At 45.7% G+C, this 19,397-nt stretch overlaps 1 protein-coding gene across 3 annotated transcripts in view; it reads left to right on the top strand.

Annotated features, from left to right (window-relative positions):
- CEP162 (centrosomal protein 162) overlaps nt 1-19,397 on the top strand; it is a 420,302-nt gene that overhangs the window by 94,088 nt on the left and 306,817 nt on the right. For all 3 annotated transcript variants that reach the window (XM_063916918.1, XM_063916917.1, XM_063916916.1), the window contains exon 4: nt 18,212-18,361. In XM_063916918.1, coding sequence (XP_063772988.1) covers nt 18,212-18,361 — 150 coding nt within the window. The remainder of the gene's footprint in view (nt 1-18,211; nt 18,362-19,397) is intronic.

Genomic DNA, 19,397 nt, shown 5'->3' with positions numbered 1-19,397 from the left:
ACATCACGGCAGTCGCCCACGTAAACAGACAGGGCGGCACAAGAAGCAGGAGGGCAATGGCAAAAACTGCAAGGACTTTTCGCTGGGCGGAAAATCATGTGATAGCACTGTCAGCAGTGTTTCATTCCGGGAATGGAAACTGGGAAGCAGACTTCCTCAGCAGGCACGACCTCCACCCGGGAGAGTGGAAACTTCATCGGGAAGTTTTTCCACATGATTGTGAACCGTTGGGAAATACCAAAGGTGGACATGATGGCGTCCCGTCTGAACAAAAAACGGGACAGGTATTGCGCCAGGTCAAGAGACCCTCAGGCAATAGCTGTGGACGTTCTGGTAACACCGTGGGTGTACCAGTCGGTGTATGTGTTCCCTCCTCTGCTTCTCATACCTAAGGTACTGAGAATTATAAGACGTAGAGGAGTAAGAACTATACTCATGGCTCCGGATTGGCCATGAAGGACTTAGTACCCGGAACTTCAAGAGATGCTCACAGAGGACTTATGGCCTCTGCCGCTAAGAAGGGACTTGCTTCAGCAAGTACCATGTCTGTTCCAAGACTTACCGCAGCTGCGTTTGACGGCATGGCGGTGGAACGCCGGATCCTAAGGGAAAAAGGCATTCCGGAAGAGGTCATTCCTACCCTGGTCAAAGCCAGGAAGGAGGTGACCGCACAACATTATCACCACATGTGGCGAAAATATGTTGCGTGGTGTGAGGCCAGGAAGGCCCCACGAAGAAATTTCAACTCGGTCGATTCCTGCATTTCCTGCAAACAGGAGTGTCTATGGGCCTCAAATTGGGGTCCATTAAGGTTCAAATTTCGGCCCTGTCGATTTTCTTCCAGAAAGAATTGGCTTCAGTTCCTGAAGTCCAGAAGTTTGTCAAGGGAGTATTGCATATACAACCCCCCTTTTGTGCCTCCAGTGGCACTGTGGGATCTCAACGTAGTTCTGGGATTCCTCAAATCACATTGGTTTAAAACCAGTCAAATCTGTGGATTTGAAGCATCTCACATGAAAAGGGACCATGCTCTTGGCCCTGGCCTGGGCCAGGCGAGTGTCAAATTGGTGGTTTTTTTCTCAAAAAAGCCCATATCTGTTTGTCCATTCGGACAGGGCAGAGCTGCGGACTCGTCCCCAGTTCTCTCCCTAAGGTGGTGTCAGTGTTTCACCTGAACCAGCTTATTGTGGTGCCTTGCGCCTACTAGGGACTTGGAGGACTCCAAGTTGCTAGATGTTGTCAGGGCCCTGAAAATATAGGTTCCAGGACGGCTGGAGTCAGGAAAACTGACTTGCTGTTATCCTGTATGCACCCAACAAACTGGGTGCTCTTGCTTCTAAGCAGACTATTGCTAGTTGGATGTGTAATACAATTCAGCTTGCACATTCTGTGGCAGGCCTGCCACAGCCAAAATATGTAAATGCCCATTCCACAAGGAAGGTGGGCTCATCTTGGGCGGCTGCCCGAGGGGTCTCGGCTTTACAACTTTGCCGAGCGGCTACTTAGTCAGGGGCAAACACGTTTGTAAAATCCTACAAAATTGGATACCCTGGCTAAGGAGGACCTGGAGTTCTCTCATTCGGTGCTGCAGAGTCATCCGCACTCTCCCGCCCGTTTGGGAGCTTTGGTATAATCCCCATGGTCCTTTCAGGAACCCCAGCATCCACTAGGACGATAGAGAAAATAAGAATTTACTTACCGATAATTCTATTTCTCGGAGTCCGTAGTGGATGCTGGGCGCCCATCCCAAGTGCGGATTATCTGCAATACTTGTACATAGTTACAAAAATCGGGTTATTATTATTGTGAGCCATCTTTTCAGAGGCTCCGCTGTTATCATACTGTTAACTGGGTTCAGATCACAGGTTGTACAGTGTGATTGGTGTGGCTGGTATGAGTCTTACCCGGGATTCAAAATCCTTCCTTATTGTGTACGCTCGTCCGGGCACAGTATCCTAACTGAGGCTTGGAGGAGGGTCATAGGGGGAGGAGCCAGTGCACACCACCTGATCCTAAAGCTTTACTTTTTGTGCCCTGTCTCCTGCGGAGCCGCTATTCCCCATGGTCCTTTCAGGAACCCCAGCATCCACTACGGACTCCGAGAAATAGAATTATCGGTAAGTAAATTCTTATTTTTTGGGGGGTCAAAAAATGCATAGTGATGGAAATTGGGGTACAAAATATGGGACATGTATATTGGGGTGCTTTATGAGTGGAACAAGTGTTTAGACTTGCAGGTGGGAGTAGTCTGTCCATTTCCACTCTTTTTTATTTATTTATTTATTTATTTTTTAATTAAAAGTCCCCTAAAATGATTCAAATATATACTTATACCCATTTTTATGTACCCCAAATTTAATGAGAGCACCTATTTTGCTGAAAAAATAGCTTTCTATTACTTTTTCACATTAAAAAAAAAAAAATGCATATAACAGCCATTTGACCCAATTTAGTTACACCAAATAGTTTTATTATGACCACTAATAATCTTCTATGATGTTTTCCTATACTGGTTTGTGTTTTTATGGGTGCAGGCAGATTTTCCCTTTTTCATCTAGAATTATCTCTGGTTTTGCCGGCTAGAATTATCAGTCGAACCCCATTATTGCCATTTTGGAATAGGATAGGTGCAATAAAAGGGAGCGCACAGGTTGCAATGAGCTGACTTTTCGGGAAATAGGTGCGATAACCTTAGCCGTGATCATGGATCAAATAATCACGGCTAATGGGATATCCCCCTAAGTGTGTGTTTTTTTTTGTTTTTTTCCCCCTCTAACGTCCTAGTGGATGCTGGGAACTCCGTAAGGACCATGGGGAATAGACGGGCTCCGCAGGAGACTGGGCACTCTAAGAAAGATTTAGGACTACCTGGTGTGCACTGGCTCCTCCCCCTATGACCCTCCTCCAAGCCTCAGTTAGATTTCTGTGCCCGGCCGAGCTGGATGCACACTAGGGGCTCTCCTGAGCTCCTAGAAAGAAAGTATAGTTTAGGTTTTTTATTTTCAGTGAGACCTGCTGGCAACAGGCTCACTGCATCGAGGGACTAAGGGGAGAAGAAGCGAACCTACCTAAGTGGTGGTAGCTTGGGCTTCTTAGGCTACTGGACACCATTAGCTCCAGAGGGATCGAACACAGGACCCGACCTCGTCGTCCGTTCCCGGAGCCGCGCCGCCGTCCCCCTTACAGAGCCAGAAGCAAGAGGGTGGTCCAGAAAATCGGCGGCTGAAGACTTCTGTCTTCTCCAAGGTAGCGCACAGCACTGCAGCTGTGCGCCATTGCTCCTCATGCACACCACACACTGCGGTCACTGATGGGTGCAGGGCGCTGGGGGGGGGGCGCCCTGAGCAGCAATACTAACACCTTGGCTGGCAAACTGGCACCATATATAGCCCCAGGGGCTATATAGGTGCTTTTTAACCCCTGCCAGAACTTTTACATTAGCGGGAGAAAGCCCGCCGAAAAAGGGGCGGAGCCATCTCCCTCAGCACACTGGCGCCATTTTTCCCTCACAGCTTTGCTGGAAGGAAGCTCCCTGGCTCTCCCCTGCAGTCCTGCACTACAGAAAAGGGTAAAAAAGAGTGGGGGGGCACAAATTAGGCGCAGTATAACTATATTTATGCAGCTATAAAGGGAAAACACACTTCTATAGGTGATATCCCTGTGATATATAGCGCTCTGGTGTGTGCTGGCATACTCTCCCTCTGTCTCCCCAAAGGGCTTTGTGGGGTCCTGTCCTCTGTAAGAGCATTCCTTGTGTGTCTGCTGTGTGTCGGTACTGCTGTGTCGACATGTATGAGGAGGAAAATGATGTGGAGGCGGAGCAAATGCCTGTGAATGTGATGTCACCCCCTGCGGGGTCGACACCTGTGTGGCTGGACTTATGGAAGGAATTGCGTGAAAGTGTCAACTCCTTACACAAAAGGTTTGACGACATAGGACTGCCGGCTACACAGCTTGTGCCTGTTCCAGCGTCTCAAATGTCATCAGGGGCTTTAAAACGCCCGCTAACTCAGGTGACCGATACAGACGTCGACACGGATACCGACTCCAGTGTCGACGATGATGAAACAAGTGTACCCTCCAATAGGTCCACCCGTTACATGATTGAGGCAATGAAAAATGTTTTACGCATTTCTGATAATACCCCAGGTACCACAAAAAAGGGTATTATGTTTGGTGAGAAAAAACTACCAGTAGTTTTTCCTGCATCTGAGGAATTAAATGAGGTGTGTGAGGAAGCGTGGACTTCCCCTGATAAGAAATTGATAATTTCAAAACGATTATTGGCAGCGTACCCTTTCCCGTTAGAGGATAGGTCACGTTGGGAAACACCCCCTAGGGTAGATAAGGCGCTGACACGCTTATCAAAGAAGGTGGCACTACCGTCTCCGGATACGGCCACCCTGAAGGAACCGCTGATAGAAATCAGGAGGCTACCCTAAAAGCTATTTACACACACACGGGCATTATATTACGACCAGCGATTGCATCAGCTTGGATGTGCAGTGCTGCTGCTGCGTGGTCAGATTCCCTGTCCGATAATATCGATACCATGGATAGGGACAATATTTTGCTGACGATTGAGCATATAAAAGATGCAGTCTTATACATGCGTGATGCACAGAGGGATATTTGCCGGCTGGCATCAAGAATAAGCGCTATGTCCATTGCCGCCAGAAGGGGGTTATGGCAATGGGCTGGCGATGCCGACTCAAAGCGGCACATGGAGGTTTTGCCCTATAAGGGGGTGGAACTATTTGGGGATGGTCTTTCGGACCTCGTGTCCACAGCTACTGCTGGGAAATCGACCGTTTTGCCACAGGCTGCCCCACAGCAAAAGAAAGCACCGTATTATCAGGTACAGTCCTTTCGGCCCCAGAAAAGCAAGAGGGCTAGAGGCTCATCCTTTCTGCCGAGAGGCAAAGGTAGAGGAAAAAAGCTGCAACACACAGCTAGTTCCCAAGAGCAGAAGTCCTCCCCTGCGTCCGGTAAGTCCACAGCATGACGCTGGGGCTGCTCAGGCGGACCCGGGTACGGTGGGGGCCCGTCTCAAAAATTTCAGCACACAGTGGGCTCTCTCACAGGTGGATCCCTGGGTCCTTCAAGTAGTACTTCAGGGGTATAGACTGGAATTCGAGACGTCTCCCCCCCCCCCCCCCACCGTTTTCTAAAATCTGCCTTACCGGCAACTCCCTCTGCCAGGGAGGCAGTGTTGGTGGCTATTCAAAAACTGTATTCACAGCAAGTGATTGTCAAGGTACCCCTCCTTCAACAAGGAAAGGGTTACTATTCCACAATGTTTGTGGTACCGAAACCGGACGGTTCGGTGAGACCCATCTTAAATTTAAAATCCTTGAACACTTATATCAAAAGGTTCAAGTTCAAGATGGAATCGCTCAGGGCGGTTATTGCGAGCCTGGAGGAGGGGGACTACATGGTCTCCCTGGACATCAAGGATGCGTACCTACATGTCCCCATTTACCCTCCTCACCAGGAGTACCTCAGATTTGTGGTACAGGACTGTCACTATCGGTTCCAGACGCTGCCGTTTGGGTTATCCACGGCACCGAGGGTCTTTACCAAGGTAATGGCCGAAATGATGATACTCCTTCCCAAGAAAGGAGTTTCAATTATCCCGTACTTGGACGATCTCCTGATAAAGGCGAGGTCCAAGGAACAGTTGATAGTAGGGGTAGCACTTACTCGGGAAGTGCTACAACAGCACGGCTGGATTCTCAATATTCCAAAGTCACAGCTGGTCCCGACGACACGTCTTCTGTTCCTGGGAATGATTCTGGACACAGACCAGAAAAGAGTGTTTCTTCCAGTGGAAAAAGCCGAGGAGTTGTCATCTCTAGTCAGAGACATCCTTAAAACCGGGACAGGTGTCGGTACATCAATGCACACGAGTCCTGGGAAAGATGGTAGCTTCGTACGAGGCAATTTTATTCGGAAGGTTCCACGCAAGGACTTTCCAGTGGGACCTGTTGGACAAATGGTCCGGGTCCCATCTCCAGATGAAACAGCGGATAACCCTATCGGCAAGAACCAGGGTGTCGCTGCTGTGGTGGCTGCAGACGGCTCATCTACTAGAGGGCCGCAGATTCGGAATACAGGACTGGGTCCTGGTGACCACGGACGCCAGCCTTCGGGGCTGGGGGGCAGTCACACAGGGAAGAAATTTCCAAGGACTATGGTCAAATCAGGAGATTTCACTTCACATAAATATTCTGGAGCTAAGGGCCATTTACAATGCCCTAAGTCAAGTAAGACCCCTGCTTCAGAACCGGCCGGTGCTGATCCAGTCAGACAACATCACGGCGGTCGCCCATGTAAACAGACAGGGCGGCACAAGAAGCAGGAGGGCAATGGCAGAAGCCACAAGGATTCTCCGATGGGCAGAGAATCATGTGTTAGCACTGACAGCAGTATTCATTCCGGGTGTGGACAACTGGGAAGCAGACTTCCTCAGCAGGCACGATCTCCACCCGGGAGAATGGGGACTTCATCCAGAAGTTTTCCGAATGCTGGTCAACCGTTGGGAAAAACCACAGGTGGACATGATGGCGTCCCGCCTAAACAAAAAGCTAAAAAGGTATTGCGCCAGGTCAAGGGACCCTCAGGCGATCGCTGTGGACGCTGTAGTGACACCGTGGGTGTACCAGTCGGTTTATGTGTTTCCTCCTCTGCTCCTCATACCCAAGGTACTGAGAATAATAAGAAGGCGAGGAGTGAGAACTATTCTCGTGGCTCCGGATTGGCCAAGAAGGACTTGGTACCCGGAACTTCGAGAGATGCTTGCAGAGAACCCTTGGCCTCTGCCGCTCAGACAAGACCTGCTGCAGCAGGGACCCTGTCTGTTCCAAGACTTACGGCGGCTGCGTTTGACGGCATGGCGGTTGAACGCCGGATCCTGAAGTTAAAAGGTATTCCGGAGGAAGTCATCCCTACCCTGATCAAAGCCAGGAAGGATGTCACCGCAAAGCATTATCACCGCATTTGGCGGAAATATGTTGCTTGGTGTGAGGCCAAGAAGGCCCCAACGGAGGAATTTCAACTGGGTCGTTTCTTACACTTCCTGCAAGCAGGTGTGACTTTGGGCCTCAAATTGGGGTCCATTAAGGTCCAGTTCTCGGCCCTGTCGATTTTCTTCCAGAAAGAACTGGCTTCACTGCTTGAAGTTCAGACTTTTGTCAAGGGAGTCCTGCATATTCAGCCTCCTTTTGTGCCCCCAATGGCACCTTGGGATCTCAATGTGGTCTTGGAATTTCTAAAATCACATTGGTTTGAGCCACTTAAGACTGTGGACTTAAAATATCTCACGTGGAAAGTGGTTATGTTGTTGGCTCTGGCTTCAGCCAGACGGGTGTCAGAATTGGCGGCTTTGTCCTGTAAAAGCCCCTATCTGATTTTCCATATGGATAGGGCAGAGTTGAGGACTCGTCCTCAGTTTCTCCCGAAGGTGGTGTCAGTTTTTCACTTGAACCAACCTATTGTGGTGCCTGCGGCTACTAGGGACTTGGAAGATTCCAAGTTTCTGGACGTAGTCAGTGCCCTGAAAATTTATGTTTCCAGGACGGCTGGAGTCAGGAAAACTGACTCGCTGTTTGTTCTATATGCACCCAACAAACTGGGTGCACCTGCTTCTAAGCAGTCTATCGCGCGCTGGATTTGTAGCACTATTCAGCTGGTGCATTCTACGGTGGGACTACCGCAGCCTAAAAATGTGAAAGCCCATTCCACAAGGAAGGTGGGCTCATCTTGGGCGGCTGCCCGAGGGGTCTCGGCTTTACAACTTTGCCGAGCTGCAACTTGGTCAGGGGCAAACACGTTTGCAAAATTCTATAAATTTGATACCCTGGCTGAGGAGGACCTGGAGTTCTCTCATTCGGCACTGCAGAGTCATCCGCACTCTCCCGCCCGTTTGGGAGCTTTGGTATAATCCCCATGGTCCTTACGGAGTTCCCAGCATCCACTAGGACGTTAGAGAAAATAAGAATTTACTCACCGGTAATTCTATTTCTCGTAGTCCGTAGTGGATGCTGGGCGCCCATCCCAAGTGCGGATTGTCTGCAATACTTGTACATAGTTATTGTTACAAAAATCGGATTGTTATGGCGAGCCATCTGTTCAGAGGCTCCATTGTTATCATACTGTTAACCGGGGTTCCTATCACGAGTTATATGGTGTGATTGGTGTGGCTGGTATGAGTCTAACCCGGGATTCAAAATCCTTCCTTATTGTGTCAGCTCTTCCGGGCACAGTGTCCTAACTGAGGCTTGGAGGAGGGTCATAGGGGGAGGAGCCAGTGCACACCAGGTAGTCCTAAATCTTTCTTAGAGTGTCCAGTCTCCTGCGGAGCCCGTCTATTCCCCATGGTCCTTACGGAGTTCCCAGCATCCACTACGGACTACGAGAAATAGAATTACCGGTGAGTAAATTCTTATTTTTTTTTTTTTTTTTACTCCTCCGCTCCCTGGTTAATGCTATTTATTTATTTATTTAGAATTCTACTTTGAGTTTTTTTTTCTTTCTTTTGATTAAGTATTAACTAAGATTTTCCTGTCTTCTCTCCCCCTATCCCTTTCCAATTGGCCCCTGGTTCTGTTTTCCTGTCTCTATATTTTCCTTTCATGATCCCATTGTAATATAGTAGAGCAGAATCCATGTAGTTCATCTCTTAACAGGACACTGGATAAATGTGTATCCCAGGACCAGAATTACAATTCAAAAAGCGAGTCTTGCTTAGATCCCACAGCTGGTCCTCTCTCTACTGACAGTCCAGAAAGCCCTGATGGTAAAATGTGTTCAATCAGTGACTGGGATTTTTATGTATTTTTTTTAATCTGGTGCAGTACATATACACTGAAGTTCTCTTAACTTAATTATATTTTCATCTGTAGAAAGTGTTTATACTATTTAATACAGTAAACAATCTAATTAAAACAATTATATACATAATTGTTAGGCAGCAATTGCGTGCAGCACTAGCAGACTTTCAGAATGGTACTTGTGTGAATGACATTTGTTCTTCCCTTTTAGTTTGTGACTTAAGTTAGTGAATACGAACCATGCCTTTCTAGCTGTTGGAATTCCCACCGTAAAATACAATATAAATATATATATATATATATATATATATATATATATATATATATATATATATATATATACAGGTTGAGTATCCCATATCCAAATATTCCGAAATACGGAATATTCCGAAATACGGACTTTTTTGAGTGAGAGTGAGCTAGTGAAACCTTTGTTTTTTGATGGCTCAATGTACACAAACTTTGTTTAATACACAAAGTTATTAAAAATTGTGTATTAAATGACCTTCAGGCTGTGTGTATAAGGTGTATATGAAACATAAATGAGTTGTGTGAATGTAGACACACTTTGTTTAATGCAGAAAGTTATAAAAAATATTGGCTAAAATTACCTTCAGGCTGTGTGTATAAGGTGTATATGTAACATAAATGCATTCTGTGCTTAGATTTAGGTCCCATCACCATGATATCTCATTAATGTATGCAATTATTCCAAAATACGGAAAAATCCCATATTCAAAATACCTCTGGTCCCAAGCATTTTGGATAAGGGAGACTCAACCTGTAATGTAATATAATATAATATAATATATAATATAATATATATATATATATATATATATATTCATTTATTGTGTGTGTGTGTGTGTATATAAGTTGAGTGTCCCTTATCCAAAATGCTTGGGACCGGAAGTATTTTAGATTTCGGATTTTTCCGTATTTTGGAATAATTGCAAAAGTCTAAGCAAACAATGCATATTTATGTTTCATGTACACCTCGTACACACAGCCTGGAGTTAATTTTAGCCAATATTGTTAAGAACCTTGTGCATTAAACAAAGTGTGTGTACATTCACACAATTCATTTAATTTTCGTATATTCTTATACACACAGCCTGAAGGTTACTTAATACAATATTTTGAATAACTTTGTGTATTAAATAAAGATTGTGTACATTGAGCTATCAGAAAACAAAGGTTTCTCTTACGTCCTAGAGGATGCTGGGGTCCATATTAGTACCATGGGGTATAGACTGGTCCACCAGGAGCATTGGCACTTTAAGAGTTTAATAGTGTGGGCTGGCTCCTCCCTCTATGCCCCCCCTACCAGACTCAGTTTAGAAAATGTGCCCGGAGGAGCCGGTCACAGCAAGGGGAGCTCTACAGAGTTTATCTTTAGAGTTTATTGTTTTACAGGAGGCTGTTGGCAACAGCCTGCCTGCAACGAGGGACTGAGGGGGGGGGAGCAGTGTCTGAGCCACTGTCTCCGCTGACTGAACATTGAGCTCCAGAGGGGATAGATCGTGCCCTGCCACAGGGGAACGCTCACCCCAGCAGCAGGCCGCCACCCCCTTGCAGAGCTGAGGTGTGGCGAGTAAGTCACCATCCCCCCTAACAAGCGGAGGGGTCGGTGTGAAGATGGCGGCTTCAGGGTTGGAGCGCAGTATTAACTGTGCTCCCGGACTGCTTAGCAGTACTTAGGTGGGGCGCCCTGAGTCAGCACTACACTGACCAAGAAATATATATATAGAGAGAGTGCGCTGTCAGCGGCAGCCTGTATAGAGAAGGTCAATTCTCTTATAGATATATAAATAAAGAAAAAATGGGTAAATACTGGCGCCGGCTGTTACTTCAAATAATAAAAGACCGTTTCACCAATACTTTTTTTTTTAAGTGTATAAACAAACAATTTATTATATATTCATAAGAAAGAGGTTTTTCTACTCCTCATTAATAAAACAAAGCTATTGCTAAAAAATACTTACATTGTTAAAAATACCACTGGTTGTCCCTTCTATATTGCAATGTCCAAAAAAATCCACATATGCCCACAAGTTCAATTGTTGAGTAGATTGTTACCAGACTTTTCCGGAACAGTCCCGTAGGTATCTCATTTATAGCGGAGATCCAAATGGCAAAACAGGGATGGATCTGGGTCTGAAAGTACTTGTGTTGGAATTTATCCGGTGGATGCAAATGAGTCCATGGATGTCGCCAGAGATGTGGATGGAAGGGTACAGCACTTTGTGGTCCTGCAAGGTGTAGCTCAACTCGTTTCGCTGGTCTCGTGACTGCCAGCTTCCTCAGGAGCATAAGTCCAATATCCAACTGATAAGCTATATAAACCCTTATAATTAAGGGATAATCAGGAACATCTGTTGTTCCAGCTCTGATAGATTTTATCATATATCACAAAATTAATATCTAATAACAGAAGGCAATCTTTCATATAATATCTTCATATTAACTTTTTTCTTAAAAACGAGGCTTATAACTTATAAAATCCATAAATATAAATGTAATCTTTCAGTCATGTGATCATCTCCAATCACATGATGGTCACTGACCAATAAGCATGAGAACTACAGGGCTCTTGGTGTCCTGCCCGCAGTCACGTGACCGCCTCCGACCACGTGATATTGCCGGCGAATCACCAAGAGCCCATGTTGTTTCCCAAACCTGGAAGCAACAGCGCTGGGTGCCAGGCAACGGACGCCGCGCTCTACCTAATGTAGAATGCAGCGCTGATGACAGGCAATAGGAGGGGTGAATACGGTGCAACAAACTCCGTGCTCCATCTAATGTGGAACATAGCGTTAGTGACAGGTAGTGGGAGGAATGAAAACTCTGGGGTTGATTCATTAGGTGGAGTGCGGCGTCCATTGCCCGGCACCCAGTGCTGCGCTCCATGGAGGGATACAGGGATACAGTCCCAGGGATACAAGTTGGAATTTCAAAATCTCCCTCCACCGATTTTTCAAATTAGGCTGGGCAGTTCTCCTGGCAGACAGGACTGTCCTACAAGCAGCGGTCCAAAAGTTGGTGGAGGCACAGGTCATTGTGCCAGTACCTCCTCATTTGCAAGCCATGGGTTACTATTCAAACCTTTTTGTGGTACCGAAACCGGATGGTTCGGTCAGGCCCATTCTGAACCTAAAATCACTGCACCCTTTTCTGAAGGAGTTCAAGTTCAAAATGGAGTCTCTCAGGGTGGTGATATCAGGGCAGGAAGAGGGGGGATTCCTAGTATCCCTGGATATCAAGGATGCGTACCTCCACATTCTGATTTGGCTACCGCATCAGGCTTATCTCCGTTTTGTATTACTGGACTGTGATTTCCAGTTCCAGGCCCTGCCATTCGGCCTCTCTACAGCACAAAGGGTGTTTACCAAGGTGATGGCGGAGATGATGGTTCTACTCCGAAAACAGGGGGTAAACATCATTCCGTATCTGGATGATCTACTGATAGAGGCATTGTCCAAGGAGGAGCTGTTGCAGTCCATCGTACTCACAGCCCGCCTACTCAGAGTCCACAGTTGGATTCTGAACCTTCCAAAATCTCATTTGGAACTAACCCGGAGGTTGTCTTTTCTGGGGATGAGCCTCGACACAGAAGTGCAGAGGGTGTTTCTTCCACAGGAAAAGGCATTGGTGATATAAACAATGGTCCGGGATATCCTGAAGCCAGCCCGGGTGTCTGTTCATCAATGCATTCGCCTTTTGGGAAAGATGGTGGCCTCTTATGAGGCTCTCCAGTACGGGAGGTTCCATGCTCGGGCCTTCCAACTGGATCTCCTGGACAAGTGGTCAGGATCTCATCTACACATGCACCAGTTCGTCTGTCACCAAGGGCCAGGATTTCACTCTTCTGGTGGCTCCAATTGCCTCACCTTCTGGAGGGCCGCAGGTTCGGGATTCAGGACTGGGTCCTTCTAACCATGGATGCGAACCTCTAGGGCTGGGGCGCAGTCACTCAAGGGGAAACCTTCCAAGGAAGGTGGTCAAGTCTGGAAGCCGGCCTGCTGATCAACCTCCTGGAACTAAGAGCAGTCTACAATGGTCTTCTTCAGGTGGCCCATCTTCTAAGAAATCGGGCCATTCAAGTACAGTCTGACAATGTAACGACGGTGGCTTACATAAACCAACATGGCGGCACGAAGAGCAGAGCTGCGATGTCAGAGGTGACAAGAATCATCCTCTGGGCAGAAAAACATGCGTTGGCACTCTCTGCAATTTTCTTTCCGGGTGTGGACAACTGTGAAGCAGACTTCCTCAACAGACACAAACTCCATCCGGGGGAGTGGGGTCTCCATTCGGAGGTGTTCAAGGAAATAACAGACCTTTGGGGGTTACCCCAAATAGACATGATGGCCTCTCGTCTCAACAAGAAGCTTTGACGCTATTGTTCCAGGTCGAGGGACCCACAAGCAGTGGCAGTGGACGCCCTGGTGTCTTCGTGGGTGTTCCAGTCGGTGTATGTGTTTCCACCACTTCCACTCATTCCAAGAGTTTTAAAGCTCGTAAGGAGAACAAGAGTTCAAGCGATCCTCATTGTCCAGACTGGCCAAGGCGGGCTTGGTACGCAGATCTTCTGAATCTCTTGCAGGAAGAGCCGAGGCCTCTGCCTCTTCTTGAGGACCTGCTGCAGCAGGGGCCGTTCGCTTATCAAGACATACCGCGGCTACGTTTGACAGCATGGGGGTTGAACGCCTGATACTAGCTCAGAAGGGCATTCCGTAGAAGGTCATTTCTACCCTGCTACAGGCTAGTAAAGGGGTAACGTTTAAACATTACCATCGTATTTGGAAGAAATGTGTCTCTTGGTGTGAGAGTTTCAACTGGGAGGTTTTCTCCTCTTCCTGTAATCAGGTGTGGATATGGGCCATAGGTTGGGATCTGTGAAAGTACAGATTTCGGCCCTGTCCATTTTCTTCCAGAAACAATTGGCTGCCCTCCCTGAGGTTCAGACCTTTTTGAAGGGAGTTCTGCACATTCAACCTCCCTTTGTACTGCCTACGGCGCCTTGGGACCTTAATGTGGTGTTGCAGTTCCTGCAGTCGGACTGGTTTGAGCCTCTACAGGAGGTTGAGGTCAAATTTCTTACATGGAAGGCTGTCACGTTGTTGGCCTTAGCTTCTGCTAGGCGTGTGTCAGAATTGGGGGCTTTGTCTTGTAAAAGCCCTTACTTGATCTTCCACGAAGATAGAGCTGAGCTCTGGACACGTCAGCAGTTCCTTCCAAAGGTTGTGTCCGCATTTCATATCAACCAACCTATTGTGGTGCCTGTGGCTACTGACTCCTCAATTTTCGTCAAAGTCCTTGGATGTTGTCAGGGCTTTGAAATCTATGTGAAGAGGATGTCTCGTCACAGGCAATCGGACTGTTTGTTTGTCCTGTATAATCCCAAGAAAATTGGGTGTCCTGCTTTCTACGGCAGGATTGCAGTGTCCAAAATCTGTACTCGTAAGGTGGTGTCTTCCTGGGTGGCTGCCCGGGGTGTCTCAGCGTTACAACTTTGCCGAGCGGCAACTTGGTCTCGGTCGAACACGTTTGCAAAGTTTTACAAGTTCGATACTTTGGCCTCTGATGATCTGAAGTTCAGTCAATCAGTTCTGCAGGAGCCTCTGTGCTCTCCCTCCCGTTCTGGGAGCTTTGGTACATCCCCATGGTAGTAATGTAGACCCCAGCATCCTCTAGGTTGTAAGAGAAAATAGGGGTTTGGTGACCTACCGGTAAATCCTTTTCTCGTATTCCGTAGAGGATGCTGGGCACCCGGCCATAGCTTCGTTTTCCTGCACTTGTTATCTGGTTCAGTACAACTTTGTTTAGTTATGTACTGCATTGTTACTTTGTAAGTAATGTTTCAGCAGTTGCTGAGTTTTTCAAGCTAGTTAGCTTGATGTGCCTTGTATGTGTGAGCTGGAAATAATGAGCCTAGTCCTGTCCAGGAGCTCCCGGGAAGTTGAAGGGAAATTGTTGAATGATCGTGATCGTTCTGATGCGTTTCTGCTCAATTCAGTCGCATTTCAACTTGTGGCTGAAGGGGTTTAAAGATTTGGTGATGGGGCCTTTACATATACAGTAGGCAAAGTTTTGTTATGGTGTGTCCGCAGAATTGTTAGCCATGTACAGTTACGCGTACACCAAAATATAGTATAAATAGAAAGCAAGCTTTCTGCCCTTTATATGTAGTATATTGCGATGGCAGAAAATATTATGAAGAATGCTGGGGGGGTGTTCAGAATGTGATATTATATATATATATATATATATATATATATATATATATATATATATATATATATATATATATATATATATATATATATATATATATATATATATATATATATATATATATATATATATATATATATATTTTTTTTTTTTTTTTTTTAATATGGCACAACAAGGGTTCAACAGTGCCTAACAACCTACATAAATAATGAGCTAAACAAGAAATCAGCAACTTACAGTACAAGACAATGTAGAACAAGTATAAGGTATATAGACATTGATGCATCAGGGGGCATAACACTGATAGAAGCATCAGGGTGGCAGAAACCAAGGGTTAGGTGCCATTGTAGGGAGTATGGAGTAAGAGAAGGAAAAGCACATGGGGGAGAAGGCCCTGCTCGTTAGAGCTTACATTCTGAAGGGAGGGAGCAGACAGACAGCGATGACACACATGGTAATAGAAGTGAGCATGGAACAGAGGGTTAGGATGAGAGGTACAGTAGCTGGGTTTGATAATGAAATGGGAAATTGAATGCCCGTTTGAAGTTTTGTAGAGAGTTTGATGGGGAGAGGTAGAGAATTCCAGAGGTTGGGAGCACCACTGCAAAAATCTTTTAGGTAGAAGTGGAAGGAATTAATCAGTTTTCAGGAGAGGCGGAATTCATATGTGGAGCGAAGAGGGCGGGTGCGAGTATAAAAGGAGATAAGGTCATATATGTAAATCAGGGATGGGGAACCTTCGGCCCTCCAGCTGTTGTTTAACTACACATCCCAGCATGCCCTGCAACAGCTTTATCATGGGCAAGTAGCAAAACTGTAGCAAGGCATGCTGGTATGTGTAGTTCAACAACAGCTGGAGGGCCGAAGGTTCCCCATCCCTGATGTAAATGGTAGCGCAATGGTTGAGGGCTTTGTAATACCACTTTTCCAACTAAATCCAGGGTCTGACCTGAGATTTGGAACACAGGGCCAGATTTATCAAGCCTTGAAGCATGATAAATTGCATGGTGTTAAAGTATCAACCAATCAACGCCTAACTGCCATTTTGCAAACACAGCCTGTAACATGACAGTTAGGAGCTGGTTGGTTGGTACTTTATCACTGTGGGATTTATCACTCTCCATGGCTTGATAAATATGGGCAACAGTTCCAAACCGGGTCAGACCCATGACTGGCCCCTTTCCACCGTGGCTCCGACCCGGATTATTTGGGTGCAGTATTTTCCAGAGTCTTTGCTGCAGTGAGAGACTAGTTCTGCCACCTGATGTCACTCGCTACGCCCACAGATAGTGTCATCACTGCAGGAAGCAGCCAGCTGCGTCACCGTCCTCCCCATGTTGTAAACGCGAGCTTGGTTGGATGCCTCGGCTTACTCATTTACACTGGTCCTCTCCGGGACCAAGCCCGCAAGCTAGCCGGGTTTGATTCCTAGGTCACTGGACCCGTATTATCCCTTTTCCACTGAGCCGTGACCCAGGTTATCCCGGGTTTTAGCGGCGTTGGATAAGGAGTATAAGTATAAGCTTGAATTGGATTATGAAGGGGAAGGGCAGCCAGTGTAGGGCTGTTAAGAGAGGGGAAGCGGACGTAGTACGTTTTGGAGAGGAAGTTGAACTGGGTAGTAGCATTGAGGATAGATTGAAGTGGAAAAAAGTGGTAATCAGGGAGACCATATAGGAGGAGATTATAGTAGTTCAATCTGTAGATGACCAGTGAGTGTATGAGGGTCTTAGTAACATCTAGGGTGAGAAAGGGTCTGATCCTGGAAATATTTTTGAGACTGAAACAGCAGGATCGCAAGAGTTACTGAATGTGGTTTGAAGGAGAGGGAGGAATCAAGGAGATCTCCAAGACAGCACACTTGAGGACTAGAGAAGATCATCATTTAGACAAAGCATTTTACAGTATTTAAGTCCTAAACCTAACACTAAAGGGAATCTGCTGACATAGCCGCCAATTTGGAAAGCATACACACCAATCAGCCGTTCGATATGTCTGTGTAGACATCACAACTGGCAGGTATTTAAATGTGCCTGCTCAGGTGTGCTGTCAGTTCCTGCAGCCAGTGTACGGGTAGTCGGCACTGAAGTCTTGGGGCCGGTAGGTCCCTCTGTGATTGACGGCTGCTATAAGATTATAGCAGACAAGTGGTCAATGCTGCTACTGCTCTTCTCATTTGCCTCCTTGTTATAAATATCCTGCGTGTCGATATTCAATTGTATTGGTATCTCCAGGAAGGCATACTAGTCACTGATAGGCTGGGAGTGTGCCAGACAGTGATGACATCAAAGCGCAGCCAGCCTATTAGTATCTAAAAGCAATGTGATCGCCACCAAGAACGTGATTAGCACCCACTGTTTTCACTCCCCCTCTCCTTACGGCTTAGTTCTGGAAGAATATTTAGATGTTAACGTTTATAATCCCAGATATTTTGTGGCCCAAAAACTGATCCCAGAATTGGAAGCTATATGGCTCTAAGGTAAAATGCTGCTACCTAAGGCACTTAAACCTCAAGCAACATTTTGTATCGTTACCATATGTAATGTTTCATATAAACCTAATTATTTCTGTATGTAAACACAATTCTCTGAAAAAATTAAAATTATATATATATATATGTATTGTATGTATGTATGTATGTATGTATGTGTATATGTGTATATATATATATATATATATATATATATAATTTTTTTTTTTTTTTTTTTTTTTTTTACTGAAGCTGTATCATGTACTAGGCCAGTGAACCTTTGGCATGCCAGCTGTTGTTGAACTACACATCCCAGCATGCCCTGCTACAGTTTTGTTATTTGGCCATGCTAAATCTGTAGCAGGGCATGCTGGGGAGTGCCAAAGGTTCCCCATCACTGTACTAGGCTCTAGACGTTTTTGTTTTACTTTTCATAAATTGTTTCGTTTGTAGCTTATTTAATGGTATGCAGGTTCAGTGCCATTTGAAATTAAAAACCATAAAAACTCCTCCTTTTTTCTATTGTTTAGGTATAGAATACAATATTTTTTTTAAATATTAGAGATGCATCATATATGTATAGGTATGTAATGTATAAAACTATTGCAAAATTGTAAAAAAAAAAATTGTGAAACCGGTAAATAACACAATGTAAAAATCACTAATTCTGTAGATCTGGCTGTGACGAGTCGGAGCTTTCTGAAATCACAAAGCACATCCCAGCCCATTGAAGAGGTTGAAGAAGAAGATCAAGTTGAAGAAATGCAACAATCGATAGATCCTCTGATTACATCAATAGAGAAGGACAGCTTGGAGATTGATGGTGAGTATGCGGGGAGTGGTTAAAAAAACGTAGGCGTGTCATGCCAGTTTTTGGGGCTTGCATCTGACGTAGCTGTGATTGAAAACCTGGTGCCGGCCACTGCACCTGCAACCATGTATATCCTGGGTCAACCGGTATTGACGATGGTTCTCGGAATCTTCCTATGCTTTGCAATTATGCGCATACATAAGCAAATTTGCAAATGCATCGGTGGGCGTCTTTTACCTTTCTGGTCGGCTATTCACAAATGAAAACACTTAGGATAGATATATCCGCCCTCATACTGTACATTAATGAAAAGTTCTCTTTTTACTCTGTGTTCCCCCCCTTCCACTTGATCTGTGTCCTATTGACCAGGTGCTAATAGGCGTTTCAAGCAATTGCCTTCCAGCTTCTTCCACTATGACCTCTTTTCTTATGTATGGCCATATTTTTAGTAATCTGCTAGTCAGATGATGGCACAGGGATATTCAGAGTTTGTTACATTTTGTGTACACAGAAAAGTAAAGGGGGGTACACACTAGGTGATTTTAGCCTAAAAAATAAATGATAACGACACAAATGTTGTTATGGTTTATTTTTAAGCTTATATTGTCCAGTGTGTATGGGGGCAATATTGGTGACCGATCAGTTTTTTTCCGCACGCCATTCAACGATCACCAATATTGAGCTGACATGTTAACGTTCAGTATGTATGCACTATATCGTTTAACGCTATATTGTTCAACGATATAGTCATCCATTGCCGGCAATTCCCCGTCGCCTAGTGTACCTGCATTAAGGGAGCATTTTATTCAACTAGACACATACAGCGAAGCAGCTAATTTCTCTAGATATTGGGGAATTAGTACAATGGGGTATAGACAGGGTCCAAAGGAGCCGGTGCACTTTAAATTTCTTCAACTGGGTGTGCTGGCTCCTCTCCTCTGTGCCCCCTCCCACAGGCAATTTAGAAAAAAGTGCCGTCAGGAGAGGATTCACATTCTGGAGCTCCAGAGTTTTCTTCAGTTTATTTTAAAACTTTATTTCTCTAACG

Source organism: Pseudophryne corroboree, chromosome 4 (genome assembly GCF_028390025.1).
Source record: "Pseudophryne corroboree isolate aPseCor3 chromosome 4, aPseCor3.hap2, whole genome shotgun sequence".
NCBI lineage: Eukaryota > Metazoa > Chordata > Amphibia > Anura > Myobatrachidae > Pseudophryne > Pseudophryne corroboree.
Note: the sequence above shows the minus strand (reverse complement) of the source record. Positions and strands in the feature narration are given on the sequence as shown.